The 22,613-nt window shown below is 34.1% G+C and overlaps 1 protein-coding gene across 4 annotated transcripts; it reads right to left on the bottom strand.

Moving 5' to 3' along the window:
• Window positions 1–2,033: 2,033 nt before the first annotated feature.
• LOC131157461 (uncharacterized) lies at window positions 2,034–22,379 on the bottom strand. Of its 4 annotated transcripts, none has more exons than XM_058111643.1 (8): window positions 22,295–22,379; window positions 22,098–22,203; window positions 21,470–21,636; window positions 21,312–21,366; window positions 21,047–21,097; window positions 7,539–7,630; window positions 7,377–7,454; window positions 2,034–2,374 (listed from the first exon to the last, which is right to left on the bottom strand). In XM_058111643.1, the coding sequence occupies exons 3-8, from the start codon at window positions 21,523–21,525 to the stop codon at window positions 2,224–2,226; spliced, it is 483 nt and encodes a 160-aa protein (XP_057967626.1). In that variant the 5' UTR covers window positions 21,526–21,636; window positions 22,098–22,203; window positions 22,295–22,379; the 3' UTR covers window positions 2,034–2,223. The 4 variants fall into 4 exon arrangements, with proteins under 4 accessions (XP_057967626.1, XP_057967625.1, XP_057967622.1 ...); XM_058111642.1 differs by having other exon boundaries at window positions 21,470–21,627; XM_058111639.1 differs by having other exon boundaries at window positions 21,041–21,097; window positions 22,295–22,377.
• Window positions 22,380–22,613: the final 234 nt, after the last annotated feature.

Genomic DNA, 22,613 nt, shown 5'->3' with positions numbered 1-22,613 from the left:
TGATGAGATAGTATCAGGTACACAGACATCACTAAAGTAGCACCCTAGGCCCGCGAGGGGTTCGAGACGTTACATTTGTGACTTCTTTTAAAACCTCAGAGAAGTTTAATGAAAATTTTGACACCTCATGAGAGGTTTTTGTCTTTTTGTCAAACGTCAAGAGAGGTGAGTGTCTTTTGCCCAGTTAGTTATGCATTATGTACTCATTTTGTTCCTAACACGTATTTTTTTATTAGTTAATTATCGAGGTCTTATGGAAGTTGTGGATGTTGTCGATATGAATCCTTTTTTAGATAATTAGTTATGCATCACGACTCTTTGTCCTTAATGTACATTCTTTGGTTGTTTAATTATCGAGGTTTTATGAAAGTTGTAGATCTTTAGATTTGTATGTTTCTATGTGTTAGAGAGAGAGAGAGAGGCACAATGGTAAGTTTTCCATGAAAAATATTTGTCGAGGTGCAACCTTTGCCTTACTAGATATGTGTATTTTGCTAAATGAGTAAGTTTGTCCTAAGTTGGAAACTTTGGGAAAAATATGAGTTTTTTTGTTAATATATAGTCACGTTGAAATCTTGTGAGAAAGGAAGATAATACATTTGGTGACAATATCTTTCGATTTCAATTGCACTTAGAGAAAATATTCTATAAGTTACGAGAACTTGGTGAAAATTAAATTCTTGAACCAGATTCTTTTAGTATAACATTATAAATACACGCTTGGACAATATCTGTAGGCATCAAACTCTCACGGGTTGGTATGAATATCATACACCATATATGAATTATCATAAGTGCTTTAGAAAATTTTATCCCAGTAAACTTTCATAGGAAGTAACCCCTACTTCCACGCTCATATAGCTAAATTCATCGAGGGTATAACTGTAATTAAATACACTACTTAACAAAAGCTATGGATTCGTAAAGAAAAACTCAACCTTACAATCGTTACAGTTACACTATTCCAACATCATAGAGATGAATAAAACAAATAATAGTGTTTAACAAGTTACTCAATGACTTATTATCACCCATTGAACCCAATTCATAGAATCAACAATCACATAAATTGGGTTGTCATCTTTAATAGTTTATGTTAAGGGCTAAAGACACATCCCCCTCGATGTTTCTTCCTCTAAGGTTCTCTTCGATAGTTGTTTCTCAATTTTTATGTTTCAAACATATTGATACTGAGTACCCCCATATTTTTGTGATGATCTACTAATAATAGTTCAATTTGACTATTCAATAAATTTGTTGATCCATTTGACTATCATTTTTTGATTATTTATCATGGAGAACACACCACAAATTTAAACATTTATGTATATTAATTAACACACTCCAATTCATTTCCCTGTACCATTTAATTATGGCTTGCCAATTTAGGCAACTCCATCACCATGCTACTACACGGCAACTTACTCAATGACTTGTTATGACCCATTAAGCCTTTCATGGAATCTCCAATTATATAAGTTAAGTTGTCTAGTTTATGTTAAAGGTTAAAGACACATTCCTCTCAATAATTTTTTTTTTTTTTTCAAAATATTTGTATTTGTATTTGCTTTATACAAAAAATTTTACAAATCACGGAACAGCCCCATCATGCATGGCATGAAGAATGGATGGCTATTTTTTAAAATTTATTTATTTAATTATTTTCATGGGAGTAAATTCAAATAGTACAAAACAGAGCAGATGATTAGAAAATTTATTTTTAGTTTGCTTTGCCTGTTGACTGGTTGTTTCATTGAGAATTACTCCCAAGTTCAAGTGCATTCAAACTGCATCATTTGGCTACTAAACCAAAAACAAACCTAGATAAATTTTTTTTCATTCCATAGGCTAGATTTCTGGTTTTGTTTCTCATCATCAACGAAAACCAAATTGACCATACAACCCAATATGAACAGGACAATACCAGACAGGGTAAGGTATGTCAGTTGGCAGCCCATGTTATATTCCTGCTCAAATACTCGCATGTACCATGCGAGGATTTGAAATGAGAACTTTAGAGAGAGCAGAATAGCTAGGCTCAAAAGAATCACTGCTAGATCAATCAATTTTCCCAGCAGGAATAAGCACAAATAACAAATAACTGTTTACAAATGACTTTGACATTAATATGCTTGGATAAAAACTAGAAGAATATTGAAGATATTGCATGCCAGTTCATGAGAGAGGATACAAAATTGTTGCAGTACAGTTCAATGACCATTTTCAAATCTCAAGCTCTGAGCATTTTTCTTCTTTAGGGGGTGGAAATTGCTTCATGAGTCGGGATTTTGTCCAAGGATCCAATGGTGCCCTCTGAAGCGGTTGAGGGGTTGGTGGTTTTGACTGTCTAAGCTCATTCTCCCTATCGATAAACCTGCTCAAATAGGTAGGATAAATGACTAAATGAGTCTCAGTAGGAAGGGCTCCTAGATTAGTCAATGTTGTCCTAAGAGGAGCTGAATCCACTCTTGAGCAATGCAAGTTCAGTGAAAAATAAAAATAAAAAGAAAACCTAATAATAAGCATAATATTTAATTGTCCAAATATCAACAGCTTCCACCAAACAACATAACAAAAAAAAAAAAAAAATCTCCTACTAACATCAAGCCCTGACCAATGCATCAATATATTATTGCAGGGGTATTTATTAGGGATTAAATACACTTTACTCACCTTCAAATTTTGTTCATTCTGATGATGCTTACACTGGTTCACTTAACCTGCCTTGAGGTATATATACATTGCCCATCTGTGATTTCATATCACCATGGGACAAATTAATATTTAGACTTGAGGTTAGGCTTATTAAATGTCACCAACTAGGGCTTTTCGAAAATCATATATACCACTAGGGTTATTTTAAAAACTGTACATAACCCACTCAACCAATAACATGTGCTTCAGAACTATTCTTTGACCAATTTCATTTACTACAAATTGTGCCATAGCCCTCATTTCATTTTATATTTTTGGACCCTGCCATGTGACTTTCAAAAATCATCTAAGATTTAATAGACCTAAACTCAGAGAGTTAGGGGTAAATTTAAAAGATTAACGCCATGCCTGTTTCCCAAAATGTCTATTCCTAAGAATAGATAGGATATACGAATTTTATAGGTTATACAAAAAAAAGTGATGACATAAAGCACCGAGGAATGGACATAGAATAACTATTCCCAAACTTCACAATGGGAATGTTTATCCCTTTCCTATTTCATGATGGAATAATATGAACATTCTCTTTTGAGACCTCTTACTAGTTATTGCATCTCTATACAAATACAAATGTAACATAAACGTTAGTAAAATGGTTAACTTAACCTCAGGCAAGTTATATGCAAATCTTTTAACCAAGGGTGGACAATATAAAACCACAAGTTTGGTATGAATTTAACCCAACCTTTGAGAAATTAAGTGCAAATTTTCAAACCACAAGTAAACAATATAAAATGGTTCAAAATGAATAAGGTGTATTTAGGCTTTTTTTTAAAAATAAAAAATAAAAAAAATTGTCTTTAGTCCATCTAAAGAGATGAAATACATATCCGAACCAAAGCAAAAGGAGATCAAATGCATACGCAACTAATAACCCAAATAAGGACACAAGAAGGCCTTTTCAACAAACAAAAAATAAATAACATTGTGTGTGCGTGCATGGAAAGAAATCAAAGAACGATAAGATGAATCCACTTGCACCCTTAACCAAGTTCAAAATTGCTGTATTTACACCTCAATAACTTTTGAGTTCACGTTTTGATGATCCACTTCATCTTCTTCTTGTCATGCTTATCAAATATCAAGATTTGAAAATTAGGAACAATATCATTCAAACACTACTGTAAATTAGCATATTCATTTTACTTTTATTTAATAGAATAATAATTCCAAGATCAAAATGGGCTAATGGTATTTGATGAATTTGATCTCGAGCAAGCATAACAAGCACAATCAGACAATCAAATGGACTACACTCTTATTGAGTGGTTGAATCAAGGCCCGAGATTTAGCACGAAATCAAAAAATTGGTAGTAAGTGATATGCAAAACAAAACAAAATGCATTGAAAAATGAATTATATTGATGAAGATTATATGATCATGCACACCAATATAGATACAAGAACATCTATCCAGAGATAAAGTATATTGTTTGTTATAAAGCTAAAAAATAAAATTCATCTATAATGCACAAAAATCTTCATATTCAAAGAATACTAAAATTTTAAAACAGTTCAAATGGGATACAAAAGTTAAACATATTTTGTTTAATGTAATTTTAGATGCCATTTTAAAGACCTTTTAATGCCTTCTTTATAATGGTGAATTTTTGGGTTTTTAAATAATTGGACTTGGCTGGGAACAAATTGGATCTATCGTCTGTAGGTCTAACCTGATTTCTTAGTGCTTGTCAATTGCAAGACTCGATTCATGAATGGCTGGAATCAGTATTGTCAACTTCATGGTCAATTAAGGCCTGCTTTGATTATTTAAGTAGATTCAAATCAATATCCTTGTGAATTGAAATAAATTGTACGCAATTCAAAATGAGAATTATACCATTCTGACAACTAAGCAATACTGCAATGTAAAAGAAGTATGCTTCATTGCTTGCCACATTTCCTCTCCATGAGTTTTGCTGTCTTTGCTAATAATTTTTACTATGCATGTAAAAATATGAAGAGTGTACATCATTTCATGGACAAAAAATATCAATGTGTTTAAAAAATAAGACAAACATATATTGAATGAAACTTTTAACCAAAATTAGATTAAGTTGTAGTTAAAGTATTTATTTTAGATAAGTTCAGATTTGATCTTTAACATTATAGCGCATGGTGGTTTGCTTCCTATACCAGCTGAAAAAGACTTGTTGTAAAATAATAGTAAATTAGCAATTAAAATTTCAGACATTTTTAGGAATTTATTTCTTTGAACTTTAACAAATATATAATTATCTTTATTTCCCATCACTCAGTGAAAATGTTAGTTATACAAAGTGCCAAATATCATAAGGTGAAGTCTAAACCTGAGTTTTGAAAGAATATAAAATCATAAACCTGCAACTTACAAGCACTCTTGAGATAAAACAAGTCAAATTTGTTGAAACAAGAAGAAAACTCACTAATTGACCACTATGTTTACAAAGAGAAAATTTCAATTAAGAAATCAAAATTTTAGACATAATCTAAACTACAACCCATAGCAATTATGTATAAAAACTATAAACCATTGAATTCTACTAATGGTTTTCTTTGACATTATTCAAAATACAGCAGTTAATAAAGATAACCTGGGAAAACATACATGAAACTTGGAATAATTAAAACAAAAACTTCCAAGCAACATGCGCACACACAAAAGCAACTTCCAGAAGTGTTTAGGAAATGTGTCTGTAACAAAGATAGTCGAGATATATAAATACATACATACATATATATATATATATGCAAAAGAAGAAAACACACTAAGGCCTCCAATTACAAGATAACAGAAACTACAAGGAGAAAGAAATAGAATCGACAAAAATATTGGTGTCCAACGTTCCTGGGAAAAAATATTGGGCTGTCTAGACAATCCAAAAAAATGTGGAAGGATCAGCTCCAGAACATTTTTGTAGCTCTATATGTATTAATATCACTCCAAGCCACAAAATTTCCCCATGGCAATACCTGCCGGCCACATCAAAGACATGGCACTGTTCCAAATCTTCCTTCACCATTTGCAGCTAATAAGAATATACTGCACTGTCTCAACCTCTTTTCTGTATAGAGAACATATATTAAGCACTTCAACTCTCCTTTTCCAAATGTCATCTAGAATCAAGATCCTTCCTCAAGAAGCTTAACCCTCCCCCTCCCCCCCACCCAAAAAAAAGAAATAAATAAAAAAGCTCTTACCTCCACTTGTTCTTACTATCAATGCTTTGAAAGAAATATTTAACATCAAAACACTAAGAACTACACACCAAAGCATCCATTTCTATGACTTACAAGAAAAGATCCTGAAACTAATTCTTTAAAAGCATTTCCCCACACCAGAAATCATGCTAAGAGAATACATATATCCATTACTTCAAAGGTAACCTAATCACGAAGTTCCCCACTCCTTTCTTGTATTCTTCCAAAAACCCAGCCCCTAAGGATCCTTCACTTTCTTAGCAAACCCTGTCCATCGCTCTCCATCCCAAACTTAGCTGCTAATAACCTCCAAAGATTTTCCATTTCCACCGTAAACAAACAAAACAAAATCCAACAAGGACCTATTGAAATTAAAAAGGCTCTTGATCATTTAATCTAGCCACAAAGAAAATTAAGATGCATGATCTAATATCAATGATCTTTATACCTTCGTTGAGAAACCCTCCACATTGCATGGGTCGTCTAGTGTTATAAAGGGAAGACCACTTGATCTCTTCCTTTTGTCTATCACGTATAAGTTCTCTCCCTCTAAATATACTTAAGGTTCTGTTTGCTATTGTTTCTGATTTCTATTTTCGTTTCTGTACAATGACGAAACAGATTATGAAAACGCATTTATTTATGTTATCACTTCTCAGTTGTTTGCACCCAAAAAAAAAATTATGGCTTTCAGTTATTTTCGTAGCCTGTTACCAGAATATTTTAATATCAATAATTAACTTTTTTTGGATTAAAACATTCATATTATACATACTTTTTAATTAAAACTAAAATAAAATGGTCATATGAATTTAAAATGTAATTAAAATAAAAATATCCATAGAATTTCATAAAAAAAAATATTAAAATCCATTGACAAAATTTTGACTATGTTTCAATTGTCATGTGCAATAATATTGTTCTTTTAAAGTGAATTGTAAAGTATAAAAAACATAATAATTATAAAGTAATTATAATATTTTTTATTTTTATTTTTATTATAGTATTTTAAATTTGTATTATTTAATAATTTTTTTCATTTTAATCCTATTTTTTAATTTGATTCATGGAAAAAAACATGAGCATTTTTGTTAATCATGTTCTTAATTTATTTTAGTTTTTAGAAACATTAACCAGACAAGCTGGTTTTCAATTTTTACTTTCTATTTCTAGTTTTTAGTTTTGATTTCTAGTTTTCCATTTTCATAAATTTTTTTTATGTAGTGAGACCAAATAGCCCTTAAACTTTTTGAAGTAACCCTCTTTACATATTATAAGGATAATATTACAAAATAAAACTACTAATATCTTATTTTTGACCTGTAAAAATAAAATCCTGTTAACATTTTTACTACCTACCTACTGCCAAAATCGCCTTACACACATGGTAGGTTACACAACATAAGTAGTATATCATATCATCAGGGACATCAAAAAATATTAATTAATCACATAACAAGAACAGCATGTAATATTCTTACTCAATATAAGCCATTGGTGCAGCATCACCAACTCGTATGCGAGTTCTGAGCAGTCTCGTGTATCCACCCGCTCTATCTCTATAACACAACAATATTTACCACTATTGCAATCATAAAATACAATACAAATATAAATGAAAGAGTAACACATTTCAGACCCACTTGTATCGGTAAGCCAGTTCCGTGAATAGCTTGTGAAGGACGTCATCACCCCGAACAAATGCAGCAGCACGTCTTGCAGCACAAAGAGAACCCTATAATATTTTCAAAATGCATTGAAATAATTTTAAATAATTTTTAATTGAAATTTTAAAATATTAAAATATATCTTCCATATTTATGCATCTCCCTAGATTGATCCCTAATATAGGGATCACAAAAAAAATTAACAAAACTTTGACAGCCATACCAAGGTTTCTTGGAATTTGATGCTAAATTGTGTTTGTATTAACATTTTATCTATTTAAACAATCTTCATATTATTAACAGTAAAATGAAAAGTAAAGAGCATCTGCTAGCATTAAAATGTTCTGATTTTGCTAATTTAGTAATGCGCTTCAAAATCGAGCTTGGACTTGGCTTGTCAACTATACAAGTGAAGCTCTGCCTTGTTCTTGTTCAATTAATTTATTAAAAGAGCTTAAAACAAGCCTAAATGAGTCAAGTCTAATCTTTTTCAAATTTCTTTTATTTATAACTAAGCTTGAAATTTCTCATTAGTATGCATAAGCAAACAACTTGATTTGTTTGCAACTCCCCATGTGGTATTTTGAGTTATGTTGTATTGTATTATGTTATAAAAAAATTTAAAATATAAACAAAAATGTGTGATTAGTCATGATTTGACAGGAAATACATATAAAATAAATATGCAAAAATAGTGTGGATTTAAAATGATTTCCAAACCAACTTTATAAATGAGGCAGACGATTCAAATTTTGAGATTACATACAAACAAGTACATGAACTTATTTTATGAGTTAGATTATAAGCCTATTAAACAAACTTTTTGTGGAATTCACTTGCCAGCTAGTTAAACGAGCTAACTTGCAGGCTTGCTGAGGTGAGTATGATATAGCTCAAGATTGGCTTGCTTGACTTGTGAGTTTCTAAAGCTTAAACTTGCATAATTGATATTAGTGAACAAGTTTTAATTAGGCATTACAGTTGAGCATTGAGTGGCTCACGAATGGCGAGGCTCATCTGTAGCCCTACCATCCACATAATCAACAATTATTCTTAATCTTTTGCTTTTTCTTCCTAAATTAACCAATACAAAAAAGTGGTGTTGGTTTGAGTGAGGAGGGGGAGGGAGGGGAACCCTTCTCCTCCTACTCTTTCTCCCCGAAGTTTGCACAAACCAATATCTCTTAAACAAAATATCAGAAAGAACACTTTAATTAACTTTCTAAATGCTCCTGGTTTCTTGCTTTCTCTTCAGCATATCCCCCACCTCTTGCAACTGGCAGCTCAGCCCCTCCTCCGGGCGATCAACAATGAAGTTTCCCGCTCTTTCAGTGATCGATAACAAAGCTTTCCCCTCCTTCAATAGTCAAGGACAAAGCTTTCTCCTATAATTGCCTAAGACCCTCTAAGTATTTGCACCATCTTTCTAACTCAGATTTGAAGATTCAAACCAAGATTGGAGACTCCAAGCTTGGAAATCTCAGTGGGCCAGACTTGAATTTGACGAACTCAACGATGGTGAGTTTCAACCCAATGGTCTAGATTGGTTTTTAAAAATCGGAAATCTAGGAATCCACACCAACCTTACTTCAGTAACCATGAAACCCTGCTCATCCACCTACCTTTGCCACCATGGTGCTACTCCAACAATATCTCTCTCTCCCCCCCCCCCCCCTTCCAAAAAATACCCTTAGATCCTGCAATTTACTCTTTGCATTCCCTCAAGGTAGTAGCTTTAAGTTCAGATCACAGTTTTTGACTACTTTTTCATTCTTTGATCATCAGATTATATTTTCAAGTGGGGGCTTAGAATTCAGGTCAGGAATTTCCCTTAAATACATCTGCTGGTAGTGTTCTAGAAGCATAAATTAGAGTTTACTTAGAGCATTGAAACACTAAGGAAGTTGGACTCTATTTAACCATAACATGCACACTCTGAGATTCTTTGCAATTTTGAAGCCCTGATCTCACAACTATGCTCTGGTTTGATTTCTTAAAACAATAAACTCACTCTTTTTCCACTAAGAAATCAATCAAATACTTAATTGAAAAGGTTTACACATTCCACCACACACCGATTTAAAAAAAAATTAAAATTAAAATTAAAAGAAGTGTATGCATTCCATTATATACTGCTCTAAAAAGCAGCTTATGCATTCAGTTTTACCTTGATTCTGATGTCAAACATTACACTGTAAATCATGCCAACATGCATTAACCATGCTTCCCTTCTTATAGCATTATATGCACACGGCCCTTTTCTAATTTCAATACAGTGATAAAGCAATTATATACTGATTTTTATAATCAGCAATTTGCAGATGCATGCACTCTGCCTGTGCTGCACTAAATGTCCTAAATTTCTCTATATACAGCTGGTCCAAAACCCGAGTAAAGGAGGAGGGTTGCGTTAGATAGCTAACAGTCAGTGTAAAACTTTCTAGATCTACTTGATATGAATCGGTACCAAATATTCACTTGGGCATCCCCTACAAATGATACGTTGCACTTAGACCACCCAGATGATGTGAAAAATGGGCAAGTGTGGGCTAGGCCGTGTCATTTTGGATATGAGAGGGTAAAGAAGTTAGTGCAGGAAACTAGGAGAAGATTAGCAACTTGAAATATAGGGACACTCACAGATAAAGGCATGGAGATAGTTGACACAATGATTAGGAGAAATAACGTAATTTGCCTTCAAGAGACTAAGTGGATAGGGGAGAAAGCTAAAGAAATAGAAAATCAGGATATGAGCTTTGGTATACTAGAAAAGAGAAACATTAAAATGGAATAGGAATCATAGTAGACAAGACCTAAAATATAGTGCAGTAGATGTTAAAAGAGTAGGCGATAGAATCATAAAAATCAAGATAGCCTTAATCATAGATAATAAATGTCATTAATGCTTATGATCACCAAATGGGCTTAGCAAAAGCTACATCCATTACTTTTATACTCTGCTACCTGCAGTGGCTATTTAAAAGTTAAAACCATGGACAACACACAGAACTCAAACTAAGAATTAGATGTGTTAACTTGTCTATTGAAGGATGACAAAGACAATCATAAATTTAGCATGGCATAGTGGCAGCACTGCAGCTAGTAGAAGGAGATAGTGACTAGAAGTAGCGAAGTAAACCAGTCTCATGTCCTTCCTCGTCTTCAAATCATAAATGTCAACATAATGAGGAAAGAATGTTCGTGAACAGTTAAAGGATTTGGTGATCTTGCCGATTGGTAGAAGATTACAGGGAATACCTAGGATTTAGGAATATACAGAACATAAAATAGACAAAGTGGGATGTACTGCCCCTATTCCCTTAATGGTAGTAGTGGACCCATCAGCAAAGGCAACAAAAGTTTTCAAAATTTTGGAGGGTGGAAAAGAAACTTGATTACACATGCCATATGTTCTTTGGACGCTTGATACTAGGGAATGGAAGATTGGAATCTTTGGTTGCTGCATTGCCATTGTGTGGCAGTTTGTGGTGAAGATCCCAACACTGCTTAATCATATGACCTCCTCATCCACAATGAGTGCGCTAGCGTGCAGGGGGGCTCAACCATGTCCATACATTCCGGCACAATTGCAAACCATCTCAAGAACTCCTGAAATTACTTAGTTGAGAATCAAAATCACCTTGTGTAACAAAAACAGTCTTCTTGAAACTAGAGACTGAAACACTAGAACTAGGGTTTGGGGAATGCGTATGGACCTGAGAATAAACTTTATAAAGGATGGTAGATGTGGACTACAAGAATTTGGGATTGAGTTAGGGTTGCAAATGATCCAAGTTGAGCTTTACCATGCTCAAGCTTGTTTATTGAATTTTTAACTGAGCTCAAACTTGAGCTAAACTCAAACTGAGCTTTAATATACCTGTTCAAGCTTTTTAATTTATGAAGTGAACAAGTCGACAAGCCCTTATTGAGTCGAGCTACAGAGGTGCTCACAAATGGGTTGGTTTTTCAAGAACCTCTCAATGTGAGAAGCAAGAGACTCTTGGTTTTTTTTTTTTTTTTTTTTTTTGAGAAAATAGGTGAAAAAGGCTCTTTCTCATATTGTATTTAAGTTATGCCCCCACAAAGCCCAACCTATTGGCCCTAGGCATCGACTTTATCCCTAAATTTAGGTTATGGAGTATGAGCTAGACAAGCTCATGTCCAGAATCCAGATAGCGCATGTGATCCCAGTCATTTCAATTATAGGGATTATCGTGATGCTTGGTTTAAGGCAATTTTACTTCAAAATAAAACCTTCTCTTTCTCTTGGTTTATTTATTTTGATAAAAAATTTTCTAGCCAAGTACCTTTTTGGTTTCATGAATGATGAGACAAATTCGGTTCAATCATTGAAATATTACCAACAAAATTAAAATCAACATATAACTTTTGGACCAACAATCTCTCTCCTCCTGAAGAATGGATTGAATTTCCAGATCTATTTTTCAAATTTTTCAATCTTACTTGGATTTTGATGCTGCAATAAAACTTTTCAAATAAACCTATCAGCAAACACCATGTCCTTTATTACGGAGGACAATCATAGATTAAGTAGTGGAACGGTATGAAAATTGACAACCTTTCTAAAAACTTTCTCAAGCAATGGTTCAAAGAAAATCCAAGTTTCTCGAAGGCTCCAGAGTTATCCGAGCAATATGAATTCCTCCTCACCAAATCCCAGCTCCAAGCAAAGTTGACCCAAACCAAGACTCTAGAAGATTTCAGGACAATCCGTAGAATAATAGCAAATTACTCTTCCTCTGAAGATGAAATCAGCCATGACTTTGACTTTTTGTCCTGATCAAGATATTTCAAGATGGCAGAATGCATGCAAGATGAGTATCGGCAATGTCGGCAAACTATTATAATAAAATGAATGCCGGCCATATCAATTTTTAAAGCAAGATGGATGTCTGCAAGTTATTATAAAAAAATGGATGCTAGTCATATCAATTTTTAAAATAAATGGATGTTGGTAATTTATTATAATAAAGTCAATATTTAAAGCTAGATGGGATGCCGGAAATATATTATAATAAAGTAGATGTCGACTACATCTCTGATTTTTACCAAAATCTAAGAAAAGATTGCAAATTTTTGTATGATAGGTTGAAGAAAAATCCTCCACCCTGGAATCAAGACCACACAGAGGCGGTAAGAAAGATTAAAGGCAATGTTAAGAAAATACCTTGTATGGCAATTTCAGATCCAACAGCTTACAAAATCGTTGAAACTGACTTTCTCAAGCAATGGTTCAAAGAAAATCCAAGTTTCTCAAAGACTCCAAAGTTATTTGGACAATCTAAATTCCTCCTCACCAAATCCCAGCTCCAAGCAAAATTGGCCCAAGCCAAGACTCTGAAAGATTTCAGGACAATCCTCAGAATAATGGCAGATTACTCTTCCTTTGAACATGATATCAGCCATGACTTCAACTTTTTTTTCCTGATCAAGATATTTCAAGATAGCAGAATGCATACACGATGGGTGTCGACAATGTCAGCAACTATTATAATAAGGCCATATCAATTTCTAAAGCAAGATGAATTTCAGCAATGTCAACAACTTATTAAAATAAAATGGATGTCGACCATATCAATTTTTAAAACAAGATGGATGTCGGCAGTGTCGGCAAGTTATTATAATAAAATGGATGCCGGTCATATCAATTTTTGAAGATAAATAGATTTCGGCAATGTCGACAATTTATTATAATGGAGGAAATATTTAAAGCTGCATGGGGAGCCGGAAATATATTATAATAAAGTAAATGTCAGCCATAAGCAATATTTAAAACTTTTCTATGAACTACTTTTGAAGGTACAATGACCAAAAGCAAGATTCTTTTTTACTTTGACGACCATTCTCTACAAAAACTTATTTTAATGTTTAAAAACTTTGTTCAATGTCTGTTTGAGTTTTGGGGCCTATTTAAAGGACCCAGTGTATGCTTCCTTGTGCATAATTTCTTCTTTCACTCACTACCACAACTCCCTGGTGGAAAAGTTGTGAAGAACGAGTACTCAAGATCTCGAAGTCTGTAGCAAATTTGCAAATATTGTCTATATTGTAAGTTTGTATAACAATTTGACATAATCTCAAATCTCCTTACACACATTGAGATGCATGCACATCCGCGCAGTCTAAAGTTTTAAATATTGCTTATGGCCGACATCTACTTTATTACAATATATTGTTGGCATCCCATCTAACTTTAAATATTGCCTCCATTATAATAAATTACCAACATTGCCGACATCCATTTATCTTTAAAAATTGATATGGTCGGCATCCATTTTATTATAATAACTTGTCAACATTGCCGACATCCATCTTACTTTAAAAATTGATATGGTCGGCATCCATTTTATAATAATAACTTGCCGACATCCATCTTGCTTTAAAATTGATATGGTCGGCATCCATTTAATTATAATAATTTGCCAACAATGCCTACACACATCTTGCATGCATTCTGCTATCTTGAAATATCTTGATCGAGACAAAAAGTCAAAGTCATAGCTGATGTCATCTTTAGAGGAAGAGTAATCTACCATTTTTCTGAGGATTGCCCTGAAATCTTTCGAAGTCTTGGCTTGGGCCAAGTTTGCTTGGAGCTGAGATTTGGTGAGGAGGAATTCAGATCGCCCGAATAACTCTAGGGTCTTCGAGAAACTTGGATTTTCTTTGAACCATTGCTTGAAAAAATAGGTTTCAACGATTTTGTAAGCAATTGAATCTGAAATTGCCATACAAGGTATTTTCTTAACATTACCTTTAATCTTTACTGCCCTCGTGTGGTTTTGATCCCAGGGTGGAGGATTTTTCTTTAACCTGTCGGACAAAACTTTGCAATCTTTTCAAAGATTTTGGTAAAAATCATAGATGCTACCGGCATCCCATCTAGCTTTTAATATTGCCTCCATTATAATAAATTGTCGACATTTATTTATCTTTAAAAATTGATATGGCCGGCATCCATTTTATTATAATAACTTGTCGACATTACCGACATCCATCTTGCTTTAAAAAGTGATATGACCATCATCCATTTTATTATAACAACTTGCTGACATTGCCAACATCCATCTTGCTTTAAAAATTGATATGGTCGGCATCCATTTTATTATAATAGTTTGCCGACATTGCCGACACTCATCTTGCATGCATTCTGCCATCTTGAAATATCTTGATCAAGACAAAAAGTCGAAGTCATGGCTGATGTCATCTTCAAAGGAAGAGTAATCTGCCATTATTCTGAGGATTGCCCTAAAATCTTCCAAAGTCTTGGCTTAGACCAATTTTGCTTAGAGCTCGGATTTGGTGAGAAGGAATTCAGATTGCCCGAATAACTTTGGAGTTTTCGAAAAACTTCGATTTTCTTTGAACCACTAACTTATCTATTTTCAACTCCTAGATAAGATTCTTCCTTCTCCTCCCATTAGCCACTTGATGGAATAATTTGGTGTTGCAATCCCCTTCTTCCACTCACTACATCCTAAATTTCTATTTCTAGCTTGTACCTTCCCTAAAAAGGATAGCCTCGAAGTCATTACAAAGTTGTCCCCTTTTGACCCTATCCTCTTCACTAGCCAAGCCACAATCCCATCTATTCAAAAATTCAATCTCATTCCGAGTCAGATTATTTTTTTCTTTTCAAATCACCAAAAGCTTCCATATTCCAAAGTTTCAATGCTTTTGACATACTTCAACTTCCTCATAAATCTAAAACCCTCCCACCCCTGAGCATTGCTCTCTCTCTGCCAAGTCTTAATGCACTCCCTAAAAGAAATGTGCATCAACCACATATTCTCAACGAAGATGGGGGTAGGGCCCTAACGAATGGGGTATCCAGAAAAACTAACCAATGATCTGAAATTGGTATAATGAGAACCTCCTGAGCAACATCCAGGAAGTGTCTTCCCATTTATTATTGAACAAACAGGGGCACAGTCCTATCTCCCAAGCTACCCAAGTGAAGTGACCATTAACCAAAGTTAAATCCTTGATCCCACATTCTTAATTGGTGGAACAACAAATTCTCATGTTGTTGGTCACCCTAGAACCCCCCCAACCTCTCCTTGGCAAGCCAAATCATATTGAACCCTTACCCACAACCCAGAGTGGGTTTCAAAGGCCAAAAAGATTAGCTAGGTCCTCAAAAATGGAATGCACAAAGGAGAGGGTGTGGGTCCATAAACAAACAAGAACCACCAATTCCCAAACCCCTTTACCTCCAACAACACAACAAAGAGGAATCACCAATAACGGTCCCTAAAATTGCCACATAATATCCTAGATAATGAACACCCCCCCCAAAAAAAAGCCCTTGAACAGGGAAGGAACACCAATCTCTAAGCCATAATTCCCATATACTTCTCACTAGGAAGGTATCCACTAATTTATTATTTGATTCTTGGATAAACAAAATATCAAAAAGAACACTTTTAATTAACTTTCTAATCACTCCTTGTTTCTTGCTATCTCTTCAACATATCCCCCACCTCTTGCAACTGGCAGCTCAGCCCCTCCTCCGGGCGATCAACAATGATCACTCTGTATTCTATCATCATGGTCAGCAATAGGATTTTTCTAATTGTGTGTGTAGATGACATTGTGATTACTAGTAATGATGGTGACTCTTAAAGTGATGTTAAAAGTTGAGTATGCTGAAATACTTATTAGGTATATAACTAGAAGTATACAAACCTCGTAATTATCACAACGAAAGTATGTTGTATGTCTTTTAGACGAAACTAACTTGTTCAGATCCAAACCTATGGATCCTAGCAGCAAATTATTACCAAATTTGGGAGATGTGGGTTATTTGTTGGCTGAACCTGGATGTTATCAAAGACTTGTTGAGAAATTAAACTAGGCTCAAACTCGCATGACAGGACATACCTTTAGCCCCAAGTGTTGAAGCTAGCGCTTGATTCCCTCAGAACAAGCCACTTGGATGCTATCATTCTTATCTTGTGATACCTCAAATGTTCTGGCAGGAAAGACCTTCAATATCATGATCAGGATCACACTAGGATCCAGCATTGTACAAATGCAGATTGGGTTGAGTCATCCTCAGAGATCCACAACTAGTTGTTGATGGTAACTTAGTATCATGGATGAGTAAGAAACAAACAATTGTGGGTCAATCAAGTGTTTAGTATATATGTAGGGCCATGGACCAGGGCACATACTACATGCGAATTGGTTTGGTTATGGAGGTGTAGGATTTTTGCTGTGTTATGGGGATCTAGTTGTAGTAAAATGCATGTATATTCACAAGAAAGAAAAATTCTTCATCTATGCTTTGGGATAGGATTCAGTAGTCCGTACTTGGCATCATTATGGCCTTTTTCAGTTTTTAGAGGATTTTTTTTCAGACATATAATGTGACTAGAGAGCAGTGTAGTTTTGATAATCCTGATCTAGTGCACATTTCTAAAGGCCAAACTCAAGCACAACTGCACAATACTTACCAAACCATGCTTGGGAAGATTGCTTTGGACCATATATAGGCTTTTTAAGATGTCCAATGCTGACTCTTCATGAGCAACAAACCCATGTGGGGCTCCATATAGACCTCTTGAAGGTCACCATCTAGGAATGCATTTTTCACATCTAACTATTGCAAGGACCAATGTTCGGTGGTGGTTAGGAGATGAACAAACGATTCAAGGCAAGTTTGGTGAATGGAGAGAATTTGTTTGTAAGTGTATCCTTTAGACAAGCCTTCAAATGAGCTACATAACCATGAGGATTTACGTTCACGGTACACACCTAGCAACAACCAACCACATAATAATCAAGCAGAAGAGATATTGATTCCCAAGTGTCATTACCTTATGGAGCACACATATCTTCTAGAATGGGATACTAACACAATAGTAAGGGCGACAAGAAATCATAGCAAATAAAATGAGCGATTGGATGCTGGGTACATGTGTGCTTACCTCTCCGAACAGCAATATGATGATCAATGTCTTGGAAACGAGATCATTAGACAAGGAAATCAAAAGGCATAACGTTAGAAGCCAGAGAAGGTTATCCTCCCTTGAGATCCTTGCTGTGTATACACCTGCAAATTTGGATGATCTAGGCGATGAGGACTCAAACTAGATGAAGATGCAGCTGGAACGCTAGGTAGAGGAAGGGACACATGGAGGTTAGAAGTACTCAAGGGATCATCATAGTATGGTTTAGACTTGAAGAAGATAACATGGGCAGAAACAAAAAAGTGATGCGAGGTAGGGCTGTAATAGTTATAACTGTTTTGAGTACATGACTAGTCAGGAAAATACATTTGGTAACTCAAGGATTCAACTTATACACCATTGGTCACACCCAAATATATAAGGAGGTAAGAGAGTAAAGGAGCATTTGAGAAGAGAACTAGTAGGGTATTGTACTGCCAAGAACATAGGATGGGATTCTATCCATAGGAGGTAGTGAACACAGCATCACTCCAAAACACTTTAGAATCATTAATCTAACACTGTATGAATGACTTCAATGATATATCTGTTTTTTCTCTTCGCAACTCCATATTCTTGTGGAGTGGGCACAAGATGATCATTGGATCATACATAAGTTAGTTATATAAGTAGTAAATTGAGTACTCAAGTACTCCTTAGCATCATCACTATGAAGCATCCTGATAGGAAAATCAAATGAAATTTTTATATCAATACAAAAGGCACAAAAGATTTGAAAAACTGTGAAACAATCTTTTATTAAATAAGTCATCTTTGAGTAGTCACCTAAAAAGTGACAAATGCTAGAAACCCCAACTTTGACTAGGACTCTAAACATGAGAATCATGGAAGTGCATACTCCTTGTTTATCAAATCGGGAAGCAAAAGGATCTCAATGATGCTTCCTCGACAAGACTACACCATGGTTTTTAATCGCGGCCATGAATATTACATAACTACATTATGTTAAGTTTTTTGGATACTAGTATTGTAACACAGCCAAATCGGTGGGAAGAAAATTCAATGTCACAATGACTTTTACAGATCGCTACCATTACGTAATGACTTGTGAGGATTTTCTATTTTTGCCCTGACAAATGTTAATGCTTCTACATCATTATCGTTATGTTAAAATTGAATCTTGCCTTTTGAAGGATGACTGCTAAATTCTTAAAGTTCTCTTCTATTTTCGTAATATTGTTTATAATTTCTTATTCAGAATTATCATTGTCCTATTTTTGGATTGGAGTCTTCTAAAGCTAGATTGCTAATTTGGTCATCTAAGGCATGAATTCCCTTTGAAGTAGACAAAATATCTTTGATTTTTTCATTAATTGCTTTTAAAATTTCATCATTCTTATCAAAGCATGCTTTAGGTGAATTGGATCAGGCCATTTGTAGCTGCCTATTTTGGTTATTTTTGCTGGTCCAGGCTTTTGTATTTCTTTTGCCTTAAATATTGGATATGTGTGTAATTTTGCAGTTTGGGGAGGAATTATTTCCATCTTATCAATACTTTCTTCTATTCTATCTAATTGTTCATATAGTTGTAAGGTATTCATTTGCAAAATTATTTTTTTTAATTATGTCGCACTGACTTTGCATTGCAGGCTAGTGAGGATTTTCTATTTTTACTTTGGCAAATGTTAATACTTCTACCTCATTTTTGTTATGTTGAAATTGAATCTTGCCTTTTGGAGTATGATTTCCTACAATTGTATTTGTTGCTGTTTCGTAAATCCTTCATTTTCTATCAATTGGGTCACAATTTTTCTTTCTATTGCAAAATATATTTCTTTCTTGTTTCTCCATTTCACTTATCCATCTTTGCTTATATTCATCAATCTTTTCTTCTAAGAATTTTTCAAAAATTTGTTTTCTTAAGTTTTCATTTTTTTTAAAAAAAAATTTCTTTGTTTAATTTTGCTTTATCTATTTGGTTGTTTATAACATTAATTTCAGACATGCTAGATTGAGTTGGGTGGAAACTGGAAACTGCTTTGTTCTGATTTACTATCTTCATAAATTGGTTGAGCTATTTGGTCTTCTATTTTTATTCCTTTGATTTTTTCTAGTATATTAATTCTTGATGAAGATGACATAGACTTTTCAAATTATGAAGTATTTTGCCTATACCGGACAAAAGATCTTTGGAAATGCCTAGGAGATAACAGAAGTATATGGTTAACTAATTTATTCAACACAAAAACTACGAAAATGCTAGATAAATTGAGGAAAAGCATTTTAATACCTACATACAAAAAACAAAGGTTATATTCTAAACAACCCTAAACCCAATTAAACTTATGATTCCTAAGTTGAAACCATAAGAAGGAGCAATTGAACAAATACTAAGGTTAGAAATGAGGATCTTAGAAAATCAATTTGGCTTATGCATGGAAGATTGACTATAGAAGCTATATAGTTTTTAAGGAGATTAATGGGAAAGTTTAGGGAAAAGAAGATTAACTTGCATATGATTTTTATTGACCTAGAGAAAGCATGTAATAAAGTACCTAGGGAAGTTCTATGGTGAATTTTAGAAAAAATTGGAATATATAGTAGGTATAAAAATGTCATCAAGGACATATATGATAGAGTAACGCCTAGCGTTAGGAATGCAAGTGGAGAGTCCAAAGAATTTCCAACCACAATAGGCGTACATCAAGGATCTTTGTTGAGCCTTTATCTTTTCACTTTTGCGTTTATGAACTTACTAGGAATATCCAAAATTAGATCCCATGGTGTATATTATTTGCAAATAATATTGTATTAATTGAAAAAACTAAGGTTGGACCAGAATCTAAGTTAGAATTATGGAGAGAGGCTTTAGAATTTAGAGGTTTCAAGAAAAGTAGAAATAAGATAAAATATATGAAATGTAATTTTAGTCAGAGTAGGAGGAATATTGAAGAAAAGATTAAACTTGATAATCAAGAAATTAATAGCCAAGCCAACCCCACTGAGTGGAACTTAAGGCTTGGGTTGTTGTTGTTGTTGTTCATTGTGTAACCGAAGAATAATAATGCTCTCAAGAAAAATAGGCATAGCACATCAATATAATGTTAACAAGAACATGTTGAAATCATTTAAGAATTCAAACCTCCAAATAAATGAGGCATCTAGATACACACCCTTAGGGCTTCAATATTTTTGTATTAAATATTTCCAATTCTGTACAATTCTTAATTAAACGCCCAATTCCATAATCGCAACTACAGCCTTAAATTGCTATTGCTATTGCTATTGATGAGACGACCCAAATTTCCAAACACCTATGAAGCGCAAACCAATCAATATTAATGAAATATTAGAATATTCTTGACTTAATATTATTTAAATTCTTCTTCCTTTTCTTAACGTTAACAAAATTTTTTTTTCAAAAAAAGATCATTATGCGCCCACAGACAAAGCTTCCAAACCCTTTTCAGTATGTAGTTGACGCATATAATTTCCACAACAACTAGTGCGTGCAACAGATGAACACAAATCAATTCTTACACTGACCTCTTTCCCCATCTGTACCATGTTATCAGCCAACCTCCGGATTTCTTTGGCCTAAAGAGTAGAAAACAAAGGAAAATAAGCACATTTTTAAACATTTAAATTCAAAAGAGAATATAAATAAAGCAAAAAATTTCATTTAAATTGACTAGAAAGTGCTTATGATTTTACAGATAAAGCAAGGAACATCAGCTTTTATTAAGTGAAATGCGAATCATAAGGGAAAAAAAAATACAAATGAGGAGAATCAGCTCAATCAAGGAATTGCCTTAGCAACAGTAGTCTCAATCCGCTCATGCTTCACCAACTGCGAGACCATTGTTCTGCGAAAACAATCAATACAAAAGCTCAAAAGGGTATGCTCGTACAATTGCAAACCCTTGGAGTTGAATTCTAAATAGAAATGTGATATGAACAGCGACGAACCTAAGCATGGACATTCTGTGACCTGTGGGGCGATTAAGCTTCCTGAACTTCGTCATTGTGGGAGGGTCTCAAGGGGGCGTATTAGACTATGTGCTCCTAGTGATAAATCAGTTACACAGCATACCAACAGCACAGCTACAGCAGACCACTAGCGTGCACTGCAGAGGCTACAATTTGTTATTCTCTACTGTTATTGTAACCATAATATATTCTTTGATTCCTCATGTAAAGTCTACATATAGACACAGTATTCATAAATGAAATACACACAGAATATTCAGCAAATTCCATTCTGTTTACAATGATAAGCTTGTGTTTAAAAATAAACGTTCCGAGAACCAAACTGAACATTAATGGGGGTGCCAATACATCTTTTTTTTTTTCGGAGAGAGGTGCAAGTATTAATATCTACAGAAGGCTTAGAGAAAAGTAATTGAACCTCCACAGTGATTTCCCATGCAAGTTCATCGACCAGATTAACACATGCTTAAAATAAAATTTTTCTGAATCGCTATTTTTCATGTCCGAAGCAAAACAACTCGATTGTAGGTAAGCTTAACTAAGTATGATAACAAGTCCAAGTGAAAAAAAAAAAAGAGGAAACCCCATAAAAAAAAAATTATATTACCAGTAGAATGACAATGTGTGAAAATTCGGTGAAGGGTCACCCCTTCCTCAGGTCCGGCGCCACCGTAGTCAGCTACAGTTGCATCGAGGAAAACAACATCGGCAGGCTGATTCAAAAAACCTCAGATTCTTAGCTTCCGCGGTTGAATTGAATATCAAAACACTGGAAATCGACGATTAGTACGAAGCCTTACGTACCTACGAATGAAACCCTAATCATGGAGAAGCAGAAAACAAGACTGAGAAGGAACAGAGGACACGGAGAAATAATTGGAAGAAATGGGCAAAAAAAAAATATATATATATATATATATGGGAGAAAAATGTCCTAGGAAAACGCCAGAAAAACGACGTCGTTTCACTCACCCTTGGTGATTTAGGTGAATATTGGCCGAAAAATACAAATAATTTAATTAAATAAGAAAATAATATTTCTATAAAACATGTGTATTTATATGGATAACTATCTAAATAATAGGTTACAAATGTCCACATAATGGTTCATTATATGGTTAAC

The sequence above is a fragment of the Malania oleifera genome, chromosome 6 (genome assembly GCF_029873635.1).
Source record: "Malania oleifera isolate guangnan ecotype guangnan chromosome 6, ASM2987363v1, whole genome shotgun sequence".
NCBI lineage: Eukaryota > Viridiplantae > Streptophyta > Magnoliopsida > Santalales > Ximeniaceae > Malania > Malania oleifera.
Note: the sequence above shows the minus strand (reverse complement) of the source record. Positions and strands in the feature narration are given on the sequence as shown.

Excerpts from the sequence above, each read along its gene's own strand:
- LOC131157461 (XM_058111639.1), bottom strand. The coding sequence starts at position 21,525 with ATGACGAAGTTCAGGAAGCTTAATCGCCCCACAGGTCACAGAATGTCC. Across the intron at positions 21,367-21,469 it reads CACAGAATGTCCATGCTTAG|AACAATGGTCTCGCAGTTGG; the intron begins GTTCGTCGCTGT and ends TTGTTTTCGCAG. Across the intron at positions 7,455-7,538 it reads GAACTGGCTTACCGATACAA|AGATAGAGCGGGTGGATACA; the intron begins GTGGGTCTGAAA and ends GTTGTGTTATAG.